Genomic DNA, 26,942 nt, shown 5'->3' with positions numbered 1-26,942 from the left:
CCTGTTTCCCTGATTGCTGGGGCAAAGGGGGTGCACAAAAATAAGCAATCTTACTATATAAGTCTTGATTATGTTAACAGCCTTTTTTAACCGCCAGCATCTAAAAGAAAGAAAAGTGACTTTTCTAATAATGCTCTTTTCGGAGGACCACATGGATAAAAAGATTTTTGGAAATAAAGAGTTTAAGGAGAAAAATAAATGACACACCAGCTTTAGTAGATTGTGCAGTACAACAATTGTGCAAATTCTTTCTTCACAGAAAGTAGAAATGTGTTTGGAAGTGACTTAACATACAGCAACAGATGAATAACTTGTAAATAAAATACAGGGTACAACTATAGAAAGTGAGAGGCTAAAAGTTATACTGATGAAAAGAAAATTTCTTCTCTAAACGAAGAAGTCTTAATACAGGAAGCCAATTTTCCTGCTGTTGAAAGGTTAGCTCTAATGAACTCTTTGAAAACCTGATGCTGAGTTAAGGATACACTAATTGGAGTAGTTTATATTGCCTTTTTTTTTTTTTAAAGGCAGAGCCGTCTTGCATGACTGACTTTGTGGTTTTCAATATAAATTTTGTTTATAACAATTAAGATCTTTCTTATATATAGTCATTGTGGTACCTAATATTTTTGGTGAGATCGAGCAATCTATAGTTCCTTAATTCTTATAACTATATTTTTCACAGACTACTGTCTGATTGGGTGGATTTACTTTCTCAGTCCAGTAAGTGCATATACATATGTCTGTTGACTGGAAATCGGGAATTGAATGTTATAGGTGTTGGTGTTATACAAGTGTGGCCTATATGAAACATGTTGTGAAAAGACGGGAGAAACCTGTGTTTTTTGCAATCAATCACCAACATCAAAGTCAGTCTAATTTAACAGATTTTTTTTAAAAAAGTTCATGTAAATGAACCTATACTTACATGGAGATGTATCTTTTTTTTTTTTCTTCATGTTCTCCTGTCTAAAATGACAAGAAGAGAAAGAAATTAATAAGAGGCTGTGTATGAGAAACCTCTGCTAATTAGCATGGGGAAAAGAGAACAGTAAGGTGGTTGTAAGAATACAGATGGAAAGACCTTCAGTTTCATTCTGTTTTTTACAGAGTGTTGGCAACTTAAGCTGCTAATGGCTAAAACAGATCCAGTTTTGAGTAGTATAATGCTTATTTGGCATCATACTATCATTCTGACAATAAGGAATGTGCTCTTTGGTATGTTACCCAGTAAAGGGAATGTGTTCTTCTGTCAATTAGTGACATGTATTTACTTTGTGGGACATTATAGAAAATACACCAGCAAACCAGCTACTGATGCAGTGAACTAAATGGCATGTTCCTGAAACATTAAGCCCATTTCAGTTATGTGTTTTTTCTTTTATATGTTCAGTGACGAACAAGAAACCAGCTCAGGCGTCTATTACGAAGGTGAAGCAATTCGAAGGCTCTACATCCTTTGTCAGGAGAACGCAGTGGATGCTCGAGCAGCTTCGCCAGGTCAATGGTATAGACCCTAATCGGGTGAGTTTGAACAGTTCTAGAAAATGAAAATTGAGCTCTTCTATAACTAAGTTGTGAATCTGGCATTCTTTCACTATTCAGAGGGCATCTGGAAAGATAAGATACAGGTTTAAGTGCAAAGTCTCAAAAAAGAAGTAACTCAATGGAATATGTGAATTAGATTTTAATGGGAAAGATGGGAGGAAGCCAAAGCTCGTTATCATACGGGTTTTTTCTTCCTGTCTTTCCCTACTTTTTTTCCTTCTCTCTCTTTGTAAAGAGGAAAAATAAGAGCCTTGTTTGCATTGTCTTCAGCTATAAGCCTCTTGGGGTCCATGCAGCTGTGTTGTAAGATAGAGCAGTAAGTAGAAGCAAGGACAGAAGAGGTTACTGAGGTTCAAGTTTGTGAAATACTGTGAACCTTGTGTTTTTTCTCTGATCGTTCTGCATTTCTTATCTTTTCTTACAAAGGGCGGTGGTGTGGTTTAGTTGCCAGTGGCACATGAACACTGATTTAAACCAAAAACAAACCAACTCCCCATGAAATAGTTCTGGAATTCTTTTAATGTGGAATATACAGCCCACCTTGAGCTGTCTCAAGACAAAGTCATACTAACATGTAATATGCTTATGAATACAAATCTTCAGTAGTAAACCAGCAGAATTGGAAGTTAGGAATGTGGTTTATACTATGAGATCACAAAGTGACTTACCGTGTTCATTGTACAGCAAAATATGTTTGTGACTAGCACCCTTGGTTTGTTCAAAACCGTGCTCTGATCAGCCACCTAAGCATCTTAGCAATGGTGCACCAAGTTGCATTACTACCCAATGCAGTCTTTTGTACAAAAAAGAAGCCCTTTGGCCACTGCCCTATGAAATGCAAGGTGTGGAATTATATTTTCTCTAGGTAGAGGAGCAACAAAGGTGCAACGAAAATTATAGTAATGACAAATAGATAAGGGATATGAGTTTTAGGACCTTTCCCGGCATGTGCTATAAATAACATACTTGGGGTACTCTCAGAATCAAAGTCCCATCAAGTTCTTAAGCTTAGGCATGTTCCTTTCAAACTTGTCTTCCTGTGATTCCTTGTGTCATCGATTCAAAATAGCATTTACGAGATTAGATTACAAAATTATATTTAGCAAATACTGCTACATAGCAATACTTCTTGCATAAAATCCATTTATTTTGGCAGTTGATGCACAGTATAGAGCTGGGCTTTGATTTTTTTTTATTTTTTTTTTTTCCCCCCTCTCTCCTGGGAATGCTCTTTTGTTCGTGCTATCCTGAGCCCTAAGCAACACTTTATGATAATACATTAAATACAATAACTAGGACTTGCTATTTGCTTTCCTCCTTTGGTTGAGCATTGAGAGCAGAAACACATCTTCTGTAATATATTGTGAAAGTAGATTTTTGTGCTGAGGCACAAATCCTTGTGTAATATAAGAGACATAAGTAATTCTATATCTGTATATAACAAGGATTTCTTACAAGATTCCAACTCGTATTTTTTTGGACTAAAGTATTTTTGTTTTCTGGAGTCTTTGTCATAGCTGAATATTGTTAAAAATATCTGCAAGAAAAAAAACTTCCTGCCTGTTTTTTTTTACATCCAAAAATATGCAAAAGAAGCGTAAGCCCAGGAAGGTCTTGATTTGCACGATCTTTCTGCTTTTTCTAACATAATACTTTTAAAAAGTAATAGCTTTATATCTTTCTGCAAGTCATTTATAGAACTGGAATAATAGTAGTATGTTTTTTGTCTTTTAGGATTCTCCAGAATTTGATTTACTATTTGAAAATGCTTTTGACCAATGGGTAGCAAGCACAGCTTCAGAAAAATGCACCTTCTTTCAGGTTCTACATCACACTTGTCAGCGATACCTTACAGACAAGAAGCCAGAATTTATCAACTGCCAATCTAAAATTATGGGAGGTAAGTCAATTGCAGCTGGAGTACTTTGTGAGTTTGGACATAAAGTGATTTGCACATGAGTTATTCTGTGTTCAAATGAGCTTGCAGCCTAATTACATCTGGAAACTGTGGGTCTGAATATGCTAACTTCACAGTAGTAAACGTCTAGGTTTCAGCATTTCTCCAAGTACCACTTCACACTCTTCTACTGTCTTTGCTTCCCTTGTCTTCAGTTCTAGAGGCAACATCCCCTCTCCACCTTGTAAGAAGTTATTCTCCTCTCTCTTTTTAGCAATCTTGATTTCAGTTTGTCTCTCTACTTTTCTTCATCCAGAAACATTTCTGGGTGGCCTGAAACATTTCCCACTAAAAGCGTGTTCTGCATTATCATTTCCTTGCAAGTCTGTCAAAAAGTGGTTATTACTGAACTTCCCATGGGTCTTTTGGAATTTACTTTGTCCTTGACAGAAATCGGTTAGTTTAGAGTTTTGTTGCATTTCATAAATCACGTATCTTAAGGTGAATTTCTGGGATTAGGCTTAAAACCATCTGGTTAGTTAAAAAAAGTCTGGTCAATATGTGAAACTGGCATTTACCATCCCTGTCCTGAGCAGCAAAAACTATTTTGGGGGGAGGATTTTCATGTATTTCACAAAGTATTCTTTAGGAGAATAAACCAGTTTAGTTGTTCCCTTAGACTGAATTTTTTTTAAGTGGTCTCCTTTTTTTCTGCTCTAAAACAGAACACTTTTAAAAACTCTTACATCTCCCATATTCTGCACAACTGGAATAAAAAACCTGTTTTTTTTCTCTTTCTCAATGAATCTCCTAACATTTTGTGTTTCCAAACTGTAAAAGAGAAGAGCAAGCTGACTTGGGGTTTTGCTTAGTTCTTGTTTCTTCCCCTCCGCCGGTAGGCATCAATTATAAATATAGAGAGCCTTACTCAGTTCTTTCTGGTAATTCTCTTCCCTCATAAATCTAGAATACATTCCTGTATGGTACTATCAGAACTACATTTTGTGCAGCCACCTTTCTATGCTCTTTTTTCTGGCTGTTATTTTGTCATGCATCCCTCTTCTCTAAAACACCAAAGGTAAACTTGAGGAAGAGAGAGATTATGTCCAGTTTGGTGTTTACGTTTTAGCTACTGACACGGAGGTTACTGCTAACTTTGCAGTCATAAGTCAGAACTATTCTGTCAATCATCCTTTTCTCTTAGTGTTTTCTCAAGCTAAGAAAAAAGGCACAAAACTCTCTTGTAAACTTCCTCTCTCATTTTTTCACATTAATAGGATTTCCTTTGTTTTCTTTTTGGTGTGGTGGGGAGGAGGGAGGAGCAGTTTCTGCACTGATGGGAGAAGATAACCTCTACAATTTTTCCATTTCGTATGGAAGTGTCCTATCAAGCCTTTGTTTGTCATCTGTTTGCTCTTCCATCCTTCCTGCTAATTAATCAGTGTTAATAAAACACCACACATTACATGCATTATTTTATTCTCATAAGTTTGACCTGTTCGAAATTAAATTCTTGATTCAACTGACCCAAATATTAACCTTTATCTTAAATAAGTGTCATCACAGTGGGAAAAAAAAAATTGCCACTGAGATTCATAAAATTCGTCTTGACTTTTACTTTTTTAACACACACTAGACCCCACAATGTCCCATGAAGCATACCTATATTCTCTCTATGAAAATTCCGTTGCTTAAATGGGCTTATTCAGCCATCCTCCCATACCAGATGGTGACTGTTTCCATATTCTTTGCCTGACATTCTGACTGTGCACAGACACAATCTCACACAGACACAGTACAGACTGTGGACGCTGTACAGGGCCAGGGACTAATAAATCTCCTCACGGATACAGTGCTTCTGCTGTTCTTCATACTGTCAACTTTTTTCTCACACTGGGTTACAGACTCCCTGTGGATGGGTTTTAAATTTGACAGAAACTAGAAGTGCAAACCAAGTAATAGTTGACCCTAAATTCCAGTGGCCTTCTGTGTGTCTGCCTCATTGAGCAATGAGATGTCGGCCAAAGGGGGGGAGGGGGCGAAAATCCTCATTAGCAAATCAGCTGTATCAATTATTATACAAGGCAATGCTATCATATAATTAGAAATTGTCTTGTAATACGTAAGATGAAATAGTCTGTTTAAACATCTGCTGTTTCTTTACATATTCAGATTTATATTCTTAGTGTGATACTAGGTTTTCTACAGTATTACTATGTCTATACTATAATTACAAGCTTTATTGGTGTATTCATGCATACAGATAAATTCTTACTTAGTTACAAAAGTATTACTCAAGCACCCATGCTGATATTTCTTGAAAATATAATTAATTGAAAAAAATAGATGAACTTAGCTTTTCAAACTAAATTTTTTTTTTGAGTTGTGGAAACATTCTTAGGTTTACTATGTTGTTCAGCATTTTTCCTAATGTTCTAGTATACATGGAGAATATATTTCAATAGTCTTCTTTTCATCATCTTCAAAAGCTTTTGCTTTATTTTATATTTAAATGTATTACAATGTATTTAGCAGACACATGCTTCCTCCACTAATTAAAAATAAACAATTATCGTAGCAACTTTGATATATCTCCCAATTAAAGGCAGGCCCCCTTAGTAATACTTAATACTGTGAAGTTAGTTCAGTCACTGGGTTGTGTTGGTCTGTTAATCTGAGGCAAATGGAGTAATTGCTAAGTGACCAGAAGCAGCACCTTTAATTGACTTTAGAAGCTGTTCTGTGAGTTGGTAGTTGACTGTCTCAGACACTGGGGAGATATCTGCAGTCTGTCAATATACACACACATATCGGTTATGTTATGTAATTATATAGATATGCGCATCATATATGTAATGTGTATCTTTTAATTAATGCATATTTTCAAAAACAACAAAAAATTCCACCAAAGAAGACTTCCTCACAAGTGGAACTGAAGATGAAAGAACTTTGAAGGGCTTGTTTACAAGCTTGCTTATCTTATTAAGCCTTATTCCTTCCTAAAGGATAGGAGTGCAGAAAGTGAAATTAATGCTGTGTCTGTTTCTGCAAGAAGTGCTTAAGAGCTTAGCCGTAAGTAAATATGGGTGTCCCTGTGGAACTCCAGACCCTCTTCATTGCCTTCCTCCTTTTACCTCCCCCCAAACACACAAACTTCCCCCTGCAGGCCAGAGCCCTGCCCCTGATTCTTCTTCTCCAGAACCATTCTTTGCTTTATTTTCATTTGAGTATCATGTAAGGATATAGTCTGCAGAGTTAAATAGGCTAGACTGTTTTCTGTAACTTGATTAATGACATCAGTAATTACAACAATAATGAGAACAGATGAAAGGTGTAGGTGCTAATTCTGAGAACAAAGAGCAAATTCAAATTTGGGAAGACTGTAACAAGATTCTTCCCACTAGTATCTTGTACTAAATATTTCAAGTTTGTCTGTTGTTTAGTAGAGCTGTCTTCGTAGCTTACATGCACTCTGGATGTTATTTTGGGGAGGAAAGGAAAGGCAGGCATTTGGAGGTAGAGGGTTTTTTCACTGAAGTAAGAAATACTTTCTGCTTTTGTATCTTTCTAACATACAGGTTCCCATACTAGAATATGTCTAATTTGGAGCACCTTTGTGTTATGTTAATTGTCATTCGGTGGCCAAGTCAATCAAGATTGTACTGCTTTTATGTCAGTCACGTAAAAAACAAAGTTGGAGATGAGTGGCGTGCAGAAATTTTGTCATCTACAGGTTGTGTTCTTTAGAACAATTTAATTCTTGACATAACATTAGGCTGACACTGAAGATGAGTTTGACTTTCATTTCTGGATAGAACCCTGCGATACAGCATTTAAAGCTCTTAAAAGATTAATTCTGGGTCTGTAAGAATAAAGAGTTGCTGCCACCTTTAGATACGTATTAGAAATGCATAGTCCTTGGAAAGGAGCAGGATCTCTGGTTGAAGGAAGATGATGATCCTGTGATATTTTTTTGGTTTGTTTTGTTTTAAGCTTTGTCCTACCTGTGTGCTTTGGTTTTAACAGCCATTCTGCTGAATTAATTAAAATATTCTAAGAAGCTCAGAGCAGTGACATCTTTGCCTCTGTAACGTTTTCTCTATGACAGCTGACAGGAGTTATTAATGTATCATTCTTTTTTCTCCTCCAAGAATACATTGCCAATGTGAGAATGGTAATGAGTATTTCTTTTTTTCATAAGCTATTGACTCAGCTTAGTTTACCACATTTGAGACCTGGTAAGCATATAGTGGTGTTTACCATACTGTGCAAGATTAATGACTAATTAAAGGAGATGAACAAAAACTTGCCATTAGGAATTAGCATGGGAAAAAAGAAGATTGCTCCCCTCCCTCCTGTCAAATACCTGATACTTGGTGGTTTCAACTCTTACATGATAGCCATTGAAAAAAGTGTGTAATTGAACATAATATTCTTACAGGCTTCCACTTGTAAACTAATTCTGATGCAAATTAATTTGACAAAAAAAAAAAATTTTGGCAGTGTTTTGCCATTGTGAAATTACCGATCAGACAAATCTTAGCAATGTTTCTGTACAAGAACAACAAAATTTTGCACATGTGATTAAGATATTTCTTGCCATGGTAAAACAAATACTCAGTTGTTTGCTTTAGAGAAAATAAAGGACTCTGTCAGTCTAGAGATTGAAATATTAAAAATAAATTTTATGCTGCCAGAGACCGTTGCATGTGCTTGCTTTTACGCCCTGCATATTCATGTCAAGATTAATTCTGCTTTACCATTTTTTATTTATCTGGATGGATTTTAGGTATCTTAAGCATAAAAGCCGTGTTTGAGATCAGAATGGATAAGAGTAGTTGAGTGCTTGTTCCATAGAAATACTGCATATATTCAGAACTTTAAATTAACTTTCTAAAATGGGTATCTTGGGCAAAAAAGTACATTATGTTCTTGTAAAATCTGTAGGGGTACATAAAATGAGAAGGGACATTTATCATCTTAAAGGTTGGTTCCTTTTTGATCTGTATAACTCTGAGATGAGATAATATAGAAAGTATGAAGCAATATATTTTCTTGCCTTTTCTGAAGAATGAGGATCTATGTGAGGTGTTATCTTCAAGATGCAGAATATTACTGGTTGTCATAGAAATGGGGAAAAAAAAAAAAAATTGTGTCAAATAATCAGTTTTTAGTGTTTACAGAGTCAGAATGGAGTTCTGCTTTTTTAGTAATTACTGATTCTGAAAGTTCCTGGTTGGTTAGACTTTCATTAAGCATAAATATTAGTTAATATTGAAAATATTACTGACTTAGGTTAGTACTGATTTTTATGAATTTCTTAGATTAAAGTTTTCAAGTTTAAATAAACTTCTCAGTTTGGAAGAGGGTAAAGGTTGTGGTAGTATGAAATTGATCCTAATTAGATATTTCTTAATTTGTTACCGAGCTGCAATATACAGGCCTGGCCTGGCCTCAATGCCGGTATTTAAAAACATCAACAAAAGTACATATGAAATAGAGAAGATAAGTTTTTCTGAAAGACATTTGGGACCTGTTGATTTGGCTCTTAATCTTTGTGCTATACATTCTCTAGACTTTAGTTATTAATTTCTAATTTATATAATTTTGACTAAACTTTAAACTTCAGTACTGTTTTTTGGAAGCAGGAAGGCGGGGACATCAAAACTATATGGTGATGCTGAATCCTAGAAGAAACCAAAGTGTGTGAATGTAATTAGCTTGAAAAAGTATAGATAATATCTTATCCTTTATTTTAATGGAACATCTATTAGCAATAAAACCAGATCAAGACCAAAAGATCAAAGGTAGAAAGAAAACTTAAAAAACACTTAGTTTATGAAAATCCTTATTTTAATGTGCTGCCTATCTAAAAATATTTAGAAGATCGGGTATCTAAATATATGAATATAATCAAAGTTTTATTAATAAGATTGGAAGCAATCTATTATTCGCTTGTTCTACTGATAGTCAAACAAGCTAGTAATTATTGAGGCTTAGGGAATGACTTTGTTGCGTGGTTACTCCAGTTTCTGTTCAGTATCACAGTATCACAGTATGCTAGGGATTGGAAGGGACCTCAAAAGATCATCTAGTCCAATCCCCCTGTCGGAGCAGGAACACCCAGACGAGGTTGCACAGGAAGGTGTCCAGGCGAGTTTTGAATGTCTCCAGAGAAGGAGACTCCACAACCTCCCTGGGCAGCCTGTTCCAGTGCTCTGTCACCCTCACTGAGAAGAAGTTTCTTCTCAAATTTAAGTGGAACCTCTTGTGTTCCAGCTTGAATCCATTACCCCTTGTCCTATCACTGGTCGCCACTGAGAAGAGCCTGGCTCCATCCTCATGACATTCCCCCTTTATATATTTATAAACGCTAATAAGATCACCCCTCAGTCTCCTCTTCTCCAAACTAAAGAGACCCAGCTCCCTCAGTCTTTCCTCATAAGGGAGATGCTCCACTCCCTTAATCATCTTAGTTGCCCTACGCTGGACTCTCTCCAGCAGCTCTCTGTCCTTCTTGAACTGAGGGGCCCAGAACTGGACACAATATTCCAGATGCGGTCTCACCAGGGCAGAGTAGAGGGGAAGGAGGACCTCTCTCGATCTGCTAACCACCCCCCTTCTAATACAGCCCAGGATGCCATTGGCCTTCTTGGCCACAAGGGCACAGTGCTGGCTCATGGTCATCCTGCTGTCCACCAGGACCCCCAGGTCCCTTTCCTCTACACTGCTCTCTAACAGGTAGCTCCCCATCCTATACTGGAACCTGGGGTTGTTTCTGCCCAGATGTAGGACCCTACACTTTCCCTTGTTGTATTTCATTAAGTTATTCCCTGCCCAAATCTCCAGCCTGTCCAAGTCTCTCTGGATGGCAGCACAGCCCTCTGGCGTGTCAGCCACTCCTCCTAGCTTAGTGTCATCAGCAAACTTGCTGATAGTACACTCAATTCCCTCATCTAAATCATTAATGAATATATTGAATAATATGGGCCCCAGTACCGACCCTTGAGGCACTCCGCTGGTTACCGGCCTCCAACTGGACTCTGCCCCATTGACTACGACTCTCTGGCTTCTCTCCTTCAGCCAGTTCGCAGTCCACCTAATTATCCGGTCATCCAGTCCACACTTCCTCAGTTTAGCCATGAGGATGCTGTGGGAGACCGTGTCAAATGCTTTACTGAAGTCAAGGTAGACCACATCCACCGCTCTGCCATCATCCATCCACCTCGTTATTTCCTCATAAAAGGCTATGAGGTTGGTCAAGCATGACTTCCCCTTGGAAAAGCCATGCTGACTGCCCCTAATAACCCTCTTATCCTTGATATGCCTTGAGAGGGCACCAAGGATAAGCTGCTCCATCAGTTTCCCAGGGATGGAGGTGAGGCTGACCGGTCTATAGTTACCCGGGTCCTCCTTCTTGCCCTTTTTGAAGACTGGAGTGACATTTGCTTTCCTCCAGTCCTCAGGCACCTCGCCCGTTTCCCAAGACTTGGTAAAGATGGTGGAGAGTGGTCCAGCAGACTGTTGCAGTACTACATCCCTTTGAGAAGCTGGTAATGTGCAAGGCTAGACAGACCACTAGTCTGATCCACTGTGGCAGTTCTATTTACTTCTCTCCTCTATAAATAAAATACAATTGGTTTACAATACAGTTCTGCTGAACTGCTGTGGTATCTGTAGTGCATTCCAGCACCTTTGAGCCATACACTTGTGTATATTTTGTTTCACTGTGTGTCTGTGGCTTGGTAAATATTTTCCTAGGAAATTGCATTTAAACTGAATGTATTGTTTATTGTGGCTCGCAAGTTACTGTAGTGTCAATTTTGGTGCATTAGAGTTCTGCTTGAAAAAGTGCTTTTGTGGAAGAAAGTGAACAGTCTGTAAAAATAAACTTGATACAGAAGCAAGTTTCTGCACGTCAGTCATGCCATGAATCTGATTCCAGGAAAAAGCCCAGTGTCACAGTGTGGGTCCCACGTTGCATTACAGTGAACACTAGAAATCACATCCTCAAGCTACAAAGAAAGTTACTGTATTTCAGATGAAATGCAACTGCCTGGACTCATAAAGTAATGATGACATTGATAAGTTTGCAACATCTTTGAAACGCTCACTGTGGGTAGCTGGTACTTGCTGTGCTTCACTAAAGAAAATTGCTGATAAGTAAGCGAAAGAAAAGTTAATGTTTTTCTTCTTTACTGATTGACTGGTCTTAGCACATATGAGTTATTGCATATTCAGTTTGTCAGTCCAGTAAGCCCACCTCAAGGACTACTTGAGGTGCTTCTTACTCCTGAGGTGGAATTTATCTTGAATGTAACTTACGACAGCGGCAAAGCTATTCACTGCCAGTTTGACCCTGATTTGTTTTACTGAGATATCTTTTACTGTTTCTCCTTGCATAGCTTCATTAGCTTAGTGTTGTTGAAGGTACAAGACTGATTTACACATACTCAGTGTATTTATACATACATAGATATATTTGTGTATAGTTAAAACATATGTTTGAGGTTTTATATGTATTTTATAGCATTTTGGAATTCATCAATATTTGCTTAAAATGAACGGAATGCTTGTTCTGTTTTGATGCTGCTGTGCACATGCATTTGCATGTGAAAGCTGTCTCCTGGTCATCTTTGTGCGTAACCATGTGAGACCAGCCAGAGTTTCTTCATCCTTAATGAAACTTTTTTTTGATCTAGCTGTACTCTGACATGGAGAGGTGATTGTCCATGTTCATAACAACTTGAGAACTTTTAGAAATGAAAAACAAAATTGCTTCTCTTACTCTTTTCAAAAAGAAAAACAGCAGCCTTGGATGATGGCCAAATGAAATCTTTAAAAAGGAAAACTGCACCACCTGAGTGCCCAGCTGTTTCAAAAACTAAAGTTCCCCTTTTCTTTTCCTGCAACCTGGTATTTCTTATCTTTCTTTTTTAGGTCACTGTTACTTCATTGAATGCAGCCATTTTCGCCAGTCTGGAAAGTGAATGCAAGTGGTGCATCGATAGTAATAACTGAAAATACCTCTGTGAGATGCACTTCTGTGTGAATCCAAATCCATTTCTTAGTATTTGTGAGCTTCTTAAGTCCTTGAGAATGAATTTTGTATAAAGGTTGCTTGAGGCAAGAAAACTCAAATGATGTATTAAATAAGTTTTTCTTAAAATGACAGTGCTCCAACCATTTCACCTCATCTTGTTTGAAAATCGCACAGCCACTAGCTCATTTGAAATCCGTTGCTCAGAACTGTCTGATGCTTAATGAATTGATACATACTTTTTTCAGAGTATCTTTTTGTTATCTTTTTGAATTTTGATTCTTTCCAGTTTCAGTCAGAAAGGATAGGACATGATCTGTCTCCAGAATCACTTCTTGATCATCTGAGTAAAAATCCTGTGTGTCATATTTTTAATAAACAATCCCTTTTGAAGTCATAAGACAATGACATTACTATACATTTGCATGAAGCAAATATAAAGTGTAAGTTATCTTGTCCAGCATTGTTTCCGTTCCAAAAGTCATTCTAAATTTAGTACAGCATACTCTATAACTAGCAGGAATTCATTCGTGTTGACACTTTCAGTCTTCTGTAATTGACATGGATCGGAATAGTTCAGTATGTATATCCCCACCATGTGGTTTCACAGCAATAGCTCTCTTGCTACTTTGATAATATAAGTCATTTATCTTCTGAAGGATTTTAGCATCTCCTTCATCTCTTGCAGTTCTCATATTGACGTTAAGAATGCATAGAAGACCTTGTTTGGGTAGTCTTATTTACTAACACTTAATTTTTCAATTTTTCTAACATTTAGTTCTTCTTTCTGATTGTTCACATGCAGTGTTAATCTGATAGCTGTGTCTGTGTTTTAATTTGTAATATCTATAGTATATGGGCTATGGGTTTTTTGTTGTTTCTTGTTTGTGGTTCGGGGGGGGGGGGGTGTTTATGGGTGATTATGGCTTACGTTTTGCCTTCTTGTAAACCTGGTATTTGAAACGTAAAGCTCCAAATACACCACTACACTGGAAAAAAAAAAAATAATCGGGATTGTTTTCCCTCTGACTTATGTTCTTGCAGTTCAAACTGCCTTTGAATATGGTTGACCTCCCCCGGTTCAGGGCTTCCAAGTTATGAATTGGAAATCGGTATTTAAATGTTGGAAAAGTCCATGCTAAATGTTTGTGACAGTGAGGCAAGTGACACCAGTTAAACTCTCTATATCTAGACTTTCTGGGAATTGAGGGGAAGGAGGATTTAAAAAAAAAAAAAAAAGTTATTCAGCAGCTGGGATGTTGGGAGTTGATCCCTTTGTTCCACATGGTAGGAAACCATAATCCTTTCCAGGTCACCTGGAGTAGAACTTCCCAGATTCAGGTTAGAGGAATAAAGGAAAAGAATAACTAAAATTGCTCTTTATGTCTTAATACATAGTTAATTTTGTGTCCGGAAAAACTAAACCTACAAAACCTACAAAAAAGAAATATCAAGTATTTTATTGCTGAATAATGTTCCCTCCATGTTTTCATCTCTCTCCTCTATTTCAATTCTGTGTACATAACTGTTTAAAAAAAAAAAAAAAAAGCTCTGCAGGCAATGATGTTGGGTAAAATAGCCCATTCTAATCCTGTCTAATTCTGTTTGCCACCCTCTGATTTTTAACAGCCATTTCATCTAGCTTAATTTTGTATATCCAGTGTTCACAATCGAATAGCATGTAAGTCCCTGTTCTTCTTTGTCTTAAAAAAAAGACTAGTTTCTGGGTGTCCTGGTTCCAGCAAGGATGGGGTTCATTTCCCCAGGGAGCCGGCAGGGGAGGCAGGTATTCCATTTCATGATTGCTTTTCATGGCTTTTCATTATTGTTTAATATAAAACATTAAGAAAGAGAACAATCTATGTAGTTTTGATGAGGTTTTAGACCAAAGTGTTGGGGTTTTGCTGTTCAAAATTGCTTCTCTTACAAAAGGATTGTGTCAGAATGCCCGCTGTGGTATAGGAGTTTTCTAAGGATATAACTTACTGATTTTTCTGTCTTGTCTTTTTCTTCACGTTATTTAAACTCACTCATAAAATGCAAAACAAATTGGATTGACATTACCTTTACTCACTGTAGACTTTAATGCATTGCATTACCTTTGTGCAGCTGTAGAACGTCTTGAGAAGAGGCCACTGTTTTTGATTCCCAGGGGTGGAATCAAATCTGAAATGACAATCCCTGAAATCGCTTAACTTACCCGTTATTGAAGGTTAGAAGCTGGTCTAAGCTACTGAAAGACCAGTCATGCTGGCTATCAGGCTACGAACAAATTCTGTGAAGACATTTGTCTCATCTCTTAATTCTGTTAGAAATTTTTCTTCATTAAAATAATACACAATTGTTGGATCTATGTAATGTTTTCCATTCTTTCTCCACTGTCAGACCACTAACAAGTTATAGCACCAATGGTTTCTTTCTCTCTTTGCTTTTATTTACATTTGACAAAAACATAAAATGAGTACCTTGGCTGGTTGCTCCTTCTGCTTACCAGTACTTACCCTCAGGTTGCACACCTATATAAACAATGTTCTTTCTTCTGTTTCCTTCTCCTTTCCTTCCCCCCCGTAAAGGACTACTGCTGAAATGATGCTTTAAAGCCAGTTATGGATTTGGACAGGAAAGTACAGAAGGTAAAGTTCTCTCAAGTGTTGACTTAAGCTTGCAGTTAGGAAAGTTATTGCTATTATGACCTGGATGGATTTTTAGTAGTGTATCCTTCCGCTGCTGCTGAATTAAGGTCAGTACTATCTTTCAGACATCCCTTACCTGCCCTCAGGAACCATGGCAGGCTCCTCTTCATTCAGTGTGAACTTCAGCTCTAAGTTATTTAGGTGTTGAGCACCTGGATACTGCAATTGTTCTGCATGGTTCCTACTTGATAGTGGTGCAAAAGTGAAGAAACTTTGTTCATCAATGTCTGATTTAGAACATTTCCACATAGCTACAATAAAAAAAAAAAAAAAACCTTGTGCAGACACGTTAAGCTCAACTCTATTAGTAAGTAGAGTACTATCAGTAGTCTAATCATGGCACTCTTGAAATCAGAGCATTTATTCAGGTCCTTAGGTGGACTCAGTGGCCTTTTCTGAGCTTTGGGCAGCTATGACGATATTACTTGCAAGACCCTGGGTAGCTAGCAGTCCAGATCTGCAATGACTGTGTAGGCTGCAATCATTGCAGAAAGCTGAAATACCGACACATTCTTCAGTCAGTCAATCCAGAAAGAGTACGTAGCTTTCCAGTAAATAGGTTAAACCCAGGACTAAAACAGAAAGTGGGATGTTACCCACTAGACTGAATTTTTATTTTTATTTTTTTTAACTTAAAACGTACCTTGCAAACCTAAAGAGATGATGTGGCTAATGAGAGCAGAGGAAGAAACTGATCTCAGTTGTCAATAAAGTTTATGTTGTTTTGTTGTTTGCTGATGAAGGTTTTGCAGCTGAACAGTTAGGATTATCATTTTGCCTCCTACATTCTTTATAATCAGTAGGACCTTTTTAAAAGTATAAGGTTATGATACACAAAGTCTTTTTTGTTATTGTTAGAAATAACTTGGAAGCATATGTTTAACTCCCAGGATATAGATATTACTTAACTAGTAGCAAGAAAAAAATATGCTATTTCCTCGTGTAAGAACTGAGATATGTTAAACTTGGCTTTCTTTGGCCGTAAAAGTGCACGATTACAGATATGTAAAAAGAAACTGTATGCAGATGTAAATAATGAATTGACAGTGAAATGACGAACTAGGGTTATATTAGAATATGTTCCAGTACAAAATATTCTAAATTACTAGAATTAATGTTAAAGGCTTCGTTTCAGATGTTGCAAATCAAGAAGACTGAAAAGTATGGGATCATGTTTTAAAAGGTTTATAGAGGTTTAAAAAGCGCTTATAATCCACTGTGTTTCTTTTTTCTTTCTGTCCTATATGTTTTGGACAAAATGCTAAATTAGATGGTTTTGTAATCTCAAAGTCTCTCTGTTTCAAAATAATATTCAATATTTGCCAGCATTTTTCTATTCACAGTTGTTCTTGGCCACTTAATGGGTATTCCATCAATTGGTATTAGAAGATTCATTTGTGTCAGAAGAAATTGCCTACCCCACATAAAAACAGGGGAATGTAGTGTAATCAGTCTTAATTTGAGATCACTTCTTATTCTGAAACCTGCATTAGTTTCCTGACCAGAATCAGACTAATACAAAGGGGGAACATTGATCTGTGACCTGAGAGTACAGTGAGTTTTAATTTTGTATGATCAGTACAAGCTAAACTAAGTGCAGAATATGTAACACTTAACAGAGTTACCAGACTTCAGTGACTAATGCTTCTTTTGAAAGTCAGATTTAGGTGCAAAGACCTACAGAAGTGTTTTTTTTTTTTTTAATTTCAAAGAATCATAGAATCATTTGTGTTGGAAGGAACCTTGAAAGGTGATCTAGTCCACCCTCCCCTGCAATGAGCAGGGACATCTTCAACTAGATCAGGTTGCTCAGAGCCCCATCCAACCTGACCTTCAGCGTTTCCAGGGATGGGACATCTACCACTTTTCTGGGCACCCTGTTTCCAGTCTTTCACCACTCTCATTGTAAAAAGTTTCTTCCTCATATCTAGTCTAAATCTACCCCCTTTTAGTTTAAAAACTTGTCCCCATCTTTCCTGTAGGCACCCTTTAAGTACTGAAGGGCTGCAATAAGGTCTCCCTGGAGCCTCCTCTTCTCTCGGCTGAACAACCCCAACTCTCTCAGCCTGTCTTCATAAGGGGGTGTTCCATCCCTCTGATCATTTTTGTATCCCTCCTGGTGGGCCTGTCTGTTTGGCTTAAGAAGTTATCCTCTGTGCACTCCAGCAGTCTCCACGATTGCCCACAGGTCTCTGTGCTACTTTTCCAGCAGATGTTGGGGTGGCTGAAGACCCCCAGCAGGACAAGAGCCTGCGAGCATGATGGCTTCTATAGCTGGAGTAAGAAGGCTTTGTCAACAGGCTTCCCTTGTTTGGGTGGCCTGTGGAAGACACCAACCACAAGGCTCCCCTTGTTGCCTCGGTCTCTAATTCTTGCCCATAGGCTTTCAACCTGCTCATGGCTATTCTTCAGAGACAGCTCTTCATTCTCTATCCATTTCTTGATGTAGAAGGCAATGCCTCCACCCCTCCTTCCTCCCCTGTCTCTTCTGAATATTGACAGCCACAGTCCAGTCATTGGATTTGTCCAACCAGGTTTCAGTAATGGCAACTACATCCTAGCTTTCTAGCAGCATGGTGGCTTCCAGCTCCTCCTGTTTGTTGCTCTTGCTGTGTGCGTTGGTGTAGAGGTACTTCAGACTGTGCTCTCTGCTGTGTCATCTTAGAAGAACACCCCTTAATTCCTTTGGGATGTTTCTGTGGTGTTTCCCTCTTGGCTCCTCAGGAGCCCCTGTCTCATCTCCGTAAGACTTAGTCTGCCGCAGTGTAGCCAGCACACCTCAGAGCAACAGGCTGAGGGCCTTTGCTAGCACCCCATCTAACCTTGGCATGTCATCCCACAGATTGTCACGGGCAAGCCTAATACTGTCCCCCTCCCCCCTCAAGCCTAGTTTAAAGCTCTGTTGATGAGCCTGGCTAGCTTGTGAGCAAAGACCCTCTTCCCCCTTTCAGAAAGGTGAACCCCATCTGACACCAGCAAGCCTTGTGCTGTGTAGGCCATCCCATTATTGAAAAAAAAAACAAATGTAGCGGTGATACCAGCCATGGAGCCCTTTATTAATAGACTGTGCTCATCTTTTTCTTCCAATGTTGCTGCCCATGACTTGGAAGAGAGAGGAAGAAATAACCTGTGCTTCAGATTCCCTAGCCCTCGGATGACGTGTTGCGCCTTTATCACGGCATACATGGAAGAGCAGCAATGGGTAATAGTTCAAGGGGTATACTAAGCTAGGAAGCTTCCTAGTGATGTCCTTAACCTGGGCTCCAGGGAGGCATCAGACCTTCCTGAAGAGGACCATCTGTCTGGTATATTGAACCCTCTGTTCCCCTCAGAACGGAGTCACCTACAACTATAACTCATTTATTCCTTGTAGTGGTGGTCGTGATATGGGGAGTAGGCCGTTGTGATCTTGGCAGCACCTCTGGAGAAGATGGACTGTCATCCACATCATCATCCATTGGCTAGCCTTCAAGATCCAGAGCCTCGTACCTGTTTTAGAGGTGCCTGGGAAGGCAGGATGGACAAGGAGGGTGGAAGTCCATGGAAATTGTCTTGTTCAGGCTGAGCTGGGAGACTTGTATACATCTTGGGGCTTAAATTGAAGTTGGGAAGGACATTATCCTTGAAAGATAAATTAAGAAATTGATGTTCAGATTTAAACTGCAGCTTCAAGTATTTCAAAGTTATAATTAAATTAATAAATCAAGATACTACTTTCTATGAATGTTCTGTCTTTCAGATTACTTAGTCATCCTTTCTGGCTGATAGTTTAAATATTGAAATTATCTAGAGAACATTCCATTCATGTGATACAGGAATTCATTAAGTTATAAGAGGGAATTATCTAATAGAATTACAATCACTGAAATAGTATTTTTGTAATCTTCTACTTAACACGAGCTGTTTAATAAGACTTTCATGTGACTATTGAAGAGAGTTCAGAAACCTTTTATCTGTTTGGTTCTTTTTAGCAGCATTTCTTTTTTTATTCAAACGAGGCTGTTAGGGCCAATACAGATAGAATCATAGAATCAGTGAGGTTGGAAGGGACCTTTAAGATCATCAAGTCCAACCATTAACCTACCCTGATAAAAACACCACCACTCCTAAACCATGTCCCTAAGCAGCTCATCTACCCTTTTCTTAAACACCTCCAGGGATGGTGAATCCACCACCTCTCTGGGCAGCCTATTCCAATGTTTAATAACCCTTTCAGTGAAAAAAAGCTTCCTAACATCTAATCTAAACCTGCCCTGACATAACTTGAACCCATTTCCTCTTGTCCTAAACATGAAAGGATGTTTAACAGTTATGTGGCAGGGAGGTGAGAGGGGTGAAAAGGGAGGGGAAGAACGTTTTCATCCTGTCAGCCTTTACAGTAGTGATGGAAGGCCTTGGGGCAACAGTGGTCTAGGAACTGTGACTCTCAGGTAATGATGACTTTAACAAATAAGTATTCTCAGTAAGGAGAGACAGCTTATGGAATTGTGAAGTGCCACCATCCCTTTGAACGTCATCAGTCTAAATATTTTGGTTTTGAAATACCTAAGCCTCCTGAGTTAGAAGTCTAGAGTTAGCTTAGTCCTTTATCACTGTTGTAGTGTTTCGCGTGAGTCATTCTGGACATAGCTGTTCCTTGTTGTGAACAGTTTCCTTGACAATTTTAGTGGGGGAGGAGATTTGCCTTTGTATCTTCAGTGCTGTGTTGCAGTAATGAACTGTTAATTTATTTTTATTTTTATGGCATAATTCATTCTTCTAACAAAAGGTTTTGGTTTGATTGCTGAATCTGGCTAATATGTGGGAGTCATCTGAGCCTTGGCAGCCTAGGGGAAATTTTCAGACTAGAGAAACTTGTAACTTCCTCTTTCCCCTTTTCCTTGGAAAAAAATCCCTTTCTAGGCATAATTCCCATATGAACAAATCCCAGGTAAAGAACTTGAGCTTCCTGTGGTCACTTTCTCCTTTCTGAAGTGCTGTTTTCAGTGGTTAACTACAGTTTAGAGGGCGGCGGAGGAGGTGGCTTTTATGAAGTGCTCTCTAAAAGAGTGACTAATCAGATACAAGCCACATTCAAACTGGTTTTTATTATTTACAGGAGCTGATGAAAACAGATGGGAGAAATTTGCACAATTAGCAGAGAAAACATGCTGATATTAACATTGTCGTTCCAGTCTTGGGTGACTGGGATGTTGCTAAAAGATTGCCCTTAAATGTGTAGCTCCTAGGTTACCAGACCCTGTTCTCCCTGAGGGCAGCTGCTCTAGCACAGGCAGTCAGTCTCAGGCCAGACACTGCATTTTGATTTTGATGCGTTCAAACCATTGCTCGTGACTGACACTATCCTGACCTTGGACCAGTTCTTGCTCAGCGTTCTTCATTCTTACTCATAAGCTACAACTTTATTTCAGCCTATGTGGTAACAGAAGTTGGTGATTTTGAATATGCTACTTAAATAGTCTTTTTGTAAAAATACAGATTGAGTTTGTAGCAAACGTGGAATTTTCAGTCACCTACCTAATTTAGAAACCTGAATCTTTTGACAAATACACTGTGTTCCATGCCTCCGTTGTAGCGAATTAGTGCATTATGCTTCTCAATAATAATTAACACTACTTAATCAGAAGCTCAATCAATAGTATCGACACAGTGACTGTAAGCAGTACCTTTGTTTTGAAAAAAATCTTGTTTTATCTTCAGGGCATGTTGCTGCCTGATTCTCCCACCCACCCTAAATAAATGTCAATACTTTATCGAATTGAAATTGTAACAAAACAAAACAACAAAAAAAGTGTATCTGGAGATGTGTAAGCCCTTTGGATTGCCTTGAAAAGGTGAATTAGGCTTTGTATTGGTTTTGACTGGGATGGAGCTCATTTTCTTCACAGCAGCCAGTATAGTGCTGTATTTTTAGATTTGAGACCAAAAGTGTGGTGATAACATATCAGTGTTTTAGGTGAGCAGTGCTTACACAGTGTCAAGGCCTTTTCTTTTTCTTATTCTGCCTGGCCCCGGGGAGTAGGGTGGGAGGGAACGCAACCAGGGAAGCTGACCCAAATTGACCAAGGAGATACACCATGCCATGTAATGGCAATGCTCATCAATAAGAACTGGGGGGGCTACCTTTTCCCAAGGTAGCCATTGCTGAGGGACTGGCTGGGTATTGGGCAGCTGGCGGTGAGTGATTGTTTTTGCATCATTTGGTTTTTGTTGCTTTTCTTTCTTCTTCTTTTCCCCCCTTCCTTCACTTATTAAACTGGTTTTATCTCAACCTTTCTTGCTTTTGCCCTTCTGATTCTCTTCCTCCGTCCCACTGGGTGGGAATCAGTGAGCAGCTGCATGGGAGCTTATGTGCCAACTGGGGTCAACCCACCACAGGCTTTCATTCAAAATAGCTTTTTTTCATGTTAAATAGAACTCTTTATAGCAGTCACTGTCTTTATCCTATATGAAATCTGCTTCCTTATTCTGAATATTCCTTACAGAAAAATACTCTGATTTTGAATAGAATTTGATTGATATTTCAGCTTGTGGTCATGAAGAAATGTAAGAAATACAGGATTTTGCCTACTAGCAGAAATGGCTTAAAAATTTCAACCAAAAACCCCATACTATTTCTTTATAGGAGGACATCAGTGTCAATAAAAATCCATGTGGAAGTTATCCCATTTCCAGCCATTTTTACCAGTTACCCGATCAAAGGCATCAAAGCTCACAAGCATTTTCAGTATTCACAACGTTCACAGGTCTCCCCTTGTGGCCCCAGTGGAACTGTATTTGAAATCAATGTTAAAACTTGGCATCTTATTCTCAGACAGAAGCTTACCATGGTGCATAGCTGCTGTTCTTTGTTTTAATTGCACATTCTGCTCCTTGACAGGTCAGTTGTGATAGTGGCATTGCTTGTGATCCTGTAGAATTGCAGAACTTTTCCAGAATAAGCCCCTTTAACTCATAATTGTAGTAATGGGCCAATATCACTACTCAGTAAGATTTTTAGACTTCATTTGGTTTATAATCTCCAAGAAAATTACCTTTTTTAGAAAACAAATTAGGCTTTGTTCCTACAAGTTTTTTGCGGTTATTACATGCAAACTCTTCCAGCTTGGATCTTTAGATAGGAAGTTTTTCTCAAAAGTGTGAGTTTCTGTGTGTTTGGTCTGTATTTGGTATACTGGGTTAATAATCTTGACTGTAACTATTTACCATTAATATGAGCACTAATATTAACTATCACCATTAAATGTTATTTAATAATGATTTTAATTTGTCAGGGTTTATCTGTAAGAAGAAATTTACTTAAAATGTAGTAAAAGTAACAGCATAATCCACCATCCCACCCCCCCCCCCAAGGATTAACAACATTTGGAGCAAAGTAAAGGTAAGACACAAATTCCTACAAGTTGAAGCAAAGATAAGTTAAAAGGAATTTTTCAAATTCTACTGATTTGAAATTTGAATCAGTCATTTGATCAGATCAGTCTCTTCATGCCTAGTGCAGGCACTCTTAAGAAACACATTTCATATGCAGGGGTTTTATTCCTTTTCTTGGTCTTTGTCAGATTTTCTGTCAAGAAAATCTTTTCTGATCCTTTTTCTCCACCTCCGATTCTGGTCTTACTTATGTCATCCAACAAATTAATACTTCTAAAGCTTTAGATAACATTATTTCACATATCGTCTATGCAGATAGCTTTCTTTTAGTATACATAAGGACATTTATCTTCTCAGTCAACAGAAATAATCTGTGTGTATAAAACTGTTTATATTAGTTTAACTGTTCAAAAGTATGAATAATTTTCTTGACACATTGCTATGGAGTACTGAATAAAACAAGGAAATCTCAGTAGATCAGGAGGTGCGCTCATTATCAAGAGATCTCATCAATGAAAAATATTTATTTATTTAATTTGTTACTCTAACGCCCCTTATTATATTGTTTAATGTCACTATTTAAAATAAAAGGGCAGTAGCATCAGAGATAGTGCCTCCATTTTCTTCCAACTGTGGCAAGAAAGGTTACCCTACTCAACTGTCCATGGAAGGGATTTTCATAGTCTCTTGCAGAACCATAAAAAGGGTTGGTTTTTTGTAATACAGCTCTTTCTAAATCTAAGATTTTGCAAGCCTCATTGAGAAATTGGAATACACCTTGCTTGCTAGTAATAAAACTATTAAACTGTTGAACCCCTAAGGTAATTAAGATGTTTTGGTTTGTTTGCTTGTTTTCTTATTTTGAGACCTCATCTTCTCCATTTGATTAAATTTTATCCCCTATGCTCTCTGCAGAAGTCATTCTGTTCATGTGCTGTTTTCAGGTTTTGGTCAGCTAATGGTCTGCTGTGTTTCATGCTACTTGCTTTTTTTAAATTTCTGTGGTTCTGGTTAGGATACGTTGAAATAGGGAGTTAAAACGGCAGAGATGTAACTTGGGAAGAGAAATAATGCTATATTATATAGCCTCTTCCCTCCTTCAGACAACTTTCCTGCTTACAAAAAGCATCTCTGTGATGCCTCCTTCTTTCACAAGGATATGTCCATTCTTAATTGTTAAGCACCTGTCTGTTCTCCCTAGAGTCCTTTAGGTTTTTATTGATATTTTATTTGTTCAGTGCTTTTGGTTCTTAAGTGATGAGTGCGCAGACAGTTAACAAAACACAAAATAGTGAAGGAGAAAAAAGCCATTTTTTGTATTTATGCTCAATGTTTCCAAACATCTGTTGAACTTTTAGTGGCACCAGTATATCTGAGGGTAACTAGTATGTGTAGCCATATAGAATAATTATGCTGTGATAGAAGTGGTCTTGTTAACAAACTTGAACTGATTGTCATTATTCTTTTAAGCTTAATTCAGTGATACAGGTCCAGTTTTATGCAGTTCAAAGGGAACCAAATACCTGTTTTCTTTAAATGAAAAATAAGTTTTCATGTGATAGATCTTAATTATCGTAGCTAATTGCATTTATTTCATTCTCAGAAGGTGGTTACTAAATGCTGTATTAATGTATATACAATTAAAAAGTGAATGCTTGCATTTACAAATCGGTCACTGTAAAGTCTTACCACTCATACGGATAAATCCCTGCATTGAACTGAAATACACTTAATATGGCTAATAGAGAATGCAATGAACCTTTTATGAATGTATGATAAAACAAATCATGCAAACTAAATAATGGTATCTCTTGAGTCCTATTAGTTTCTTCAAAAAATAGACGGGTTCCCATGCTGACTGATGATAATATCTCTATATCTTTCAGGTACTGGGTATGGTGGGTTAAGGATGTACTTTTCTCTTGTGCGTGATAAAAGACTTAAAGCAATGTCACTTGATTTCATGGTCTGTGAGACCCTCTAATACAGCTTGTGATCATAAGAACCAAAAAATTTAAAAATTAGTCTGAGAGGAGCTGCAGTGCTTCCTGAAAAGTGTTATTTCTTCAGTTTTTATGTCCATAAGCAAGTAACACTGCTGGGATCACTGGTCTAACGCACTCACCTGAGGGCCGTTGCCCCTCTGCTACTTCTGCACCTTTGGGCCACAATAATGTTACATATTATTACACATGTCATTAATAGAATTTTCTAAGGGGAGAGGGGAGTTTAATTCCAATAGGTTATGTTTCACGACAGCAAATTCAAAATAAAATGCATCATTTGCTAAGCAAATCAGATCACCATGCTGTGTAGCTATTGATTAATTTGGAAATCTGCATGTTCCTTTCCTCTGGGTAGACAACTTCAGATAGTAAGACAAAAAGTATTATAGAAGAAAAGCTGTATTAGAAGTGACCTTGTTAAGCCACTTGTTTGAGTAACTGAAAACAAATTAGCAGTATGTTTTTGTGCTTTTATATATAGCAAAATTAAACTGAAGAAACCCACTGAATTAGCTTGACTTATTTCGTTTCAAACTTACATTGGCCTAAACGTACATGTCTTCTTGATATTAGAGATCAATATTAATCTAATACTTTATATTAACATGGGGAAAATATATATCTATATGGAGTTTATTTCGCAATATATGCTCCACTTACTCAGTGAGTCTGCAAATACTCTTAGATAGCGAAAAGCTGTGTTTGCCCTTAATAAAGACTTCAAAAAAAGCTATTTAATAAAATGACAAAATATGTAAGCTGCTTTATTTTCCTTTCATGTTTATTTGAAAGAGAAAAGTCTGTGGACTCAACTGCTGAGATCTGTTCTACGGGGCTGTAGAAAGATTTATGTGCTCCAAAAATGGGAGAATCCCATTTCCTTGGAAGAAGCAGCAACATAAGCGCACAACTCTTTCTGCTTACAGTGAAGACTGTAGCCATGGAAAATTTGATACTGCAGGCCCTTCGAGTTGAACATCTTGGGAACAATGCGAGTTCTTTCCTACTAAAAACAACTCAGAACATCAGCTGACCCATATCCATATTTTGGTGGTGTTTATCTCATCTTGAAAATGTTATAAAATCTCTTTCCTGAGCAGGTGATGCATGTGAAAAGCTGTTGAATGTCTTCCATTGAGGAGCTTGTGTCTCTGACCTAGTAGATAAGAAGTCCTGAAATCCCCTCAGACTCATCATGGCGGGGGGGAACAGTGTGGTTAACAGCAGTTGTGTGAGCGAAGATGGAAGACAGTCTTTCCAGACTCTAGGAAAGAGATGTTGACCCTCACATTTCTTTAATTTTTTCTTCAGGGGTTTGGTGCAGCGGGCAGACATGAGTTTACACCTAAGTAGGTAGAGCTCAGGCAGTTTTGTTTTTCAGTCATGGAACAAACTTCTCTGAAGATCTTAATTCGCAGTAGTTATCTCCTGAAGAATGGCTTAAAAATTTTGCAGGTTGTAGGTGATTTGTTCATAGGAATGATTCTCCAATGCATCCAGTAAAAGTGTTGCTATTCTTGCCGTGATACTAATATAATGACAAGGCATAGTCAGTCATACCAGCAACCACCTACATGTGCTCTAGAAATATACTGGTGAAATTCAGTAGACTCCTGATGCATGAGTTTGTGTTGCTCGTAGATTAGAGCGCGTTTTTTTATTGTTTTAGTGACATTCCATTGGAAAAGATTATCCAAAAGTAGTTATTCCAAAAGAGTCTCAGAATATCAGCTTCTGCAAGTCACTGGCCATAGGAGAATACAGCAGATCTTACCTGGAGAGAACACAATATTGTATTAGCTATAGAGAAAAACAGTTACTGTCATTGTGCCAAACTTCCAAGTTTGTTCTTCTCTGCTGAAAACAGTGTAGAGAAAAGGATACCAATCTTTGGCCTGATACTTTCAGGGTTATATAAAATACAGAATATTTTCGTTCTGCAGTTTTCTATTGACATTGACAGAAGGTCAGCAATGTGTTAACTTCTACTTCCCAGTACATTTTAAGACTTCAGAAGATGCTTAGTTTTATAAAACACTCTATGTACCCTGCTTCCCTTGAATTCAGCAGAATCTTTGTGTTCTCGTAAAGCAACAACAGAGTTAATCCAGTGTCGAGAGCTTTTAAGACTCCTGTCCTAGAAAACTAGCACTGATTTATACAAGCAGTTAAAGCCTTTAGATCACACCACCAAAAAAGGGAAACTATTTCCAGTGCGGTGTTGCCCACTACATGTGTTTATTGGAAAAGCGACCTGAACAGAAGCCAAAAGAATCTCCCAAGAACTGGCTTTAAACAAGCAAATTATGAACAAAATAACAATTGACTGAAAAATGTTGAAGTAAGAACCAGTACCATATTTAAAACTGTTGAGTTTTATTATC

At 37.9% G+C, this 26,942-nt stretch overlaps 1 protein-coding gene across 1 annotated transcript in view; it reads left to right on the top strand.

Annotated features, from left to right (window-relative positions):
• Positions 1-1,413: 1,413 nt before the first annotated feature.
• The window catches only part of STXBP6 (syntaxin binding protein 6), a 34,417-nt gene continuing 8,888 nt past the window's right edge, over positions 1,414-26,942 (top strand). The window contains exons 1-2 of the mRNA XM_082485210.1: positions 1,414-1,524; positions 3,283-3,448. Of these exons, the coding sequence (XP_082341336.1) occupies positions 1,480-1,524; positions 3,283-3,448 (211 nt within the window). The 5' untranslated portion in view covers positions 1,414-1,479. The remainder of the gene's footprint in view (positions 1,525-3,282; positions 3,449-26,942) is intronic.

This window comes from Vanellus vanellus, assembly GCF_965231255.1.
Source record: "Vanellus vanellus genome assembly, chromosome: 6".
Taxonomy (NCBI): Eukaryota; Metazoa; Chordata; class Aves; order Charadriiformes; family Charadriidae; genus Vanellus; species Vanellus vanellus.
This window is presented reverse-complemented; position numbering and strand designations above follow the sequence as displayed.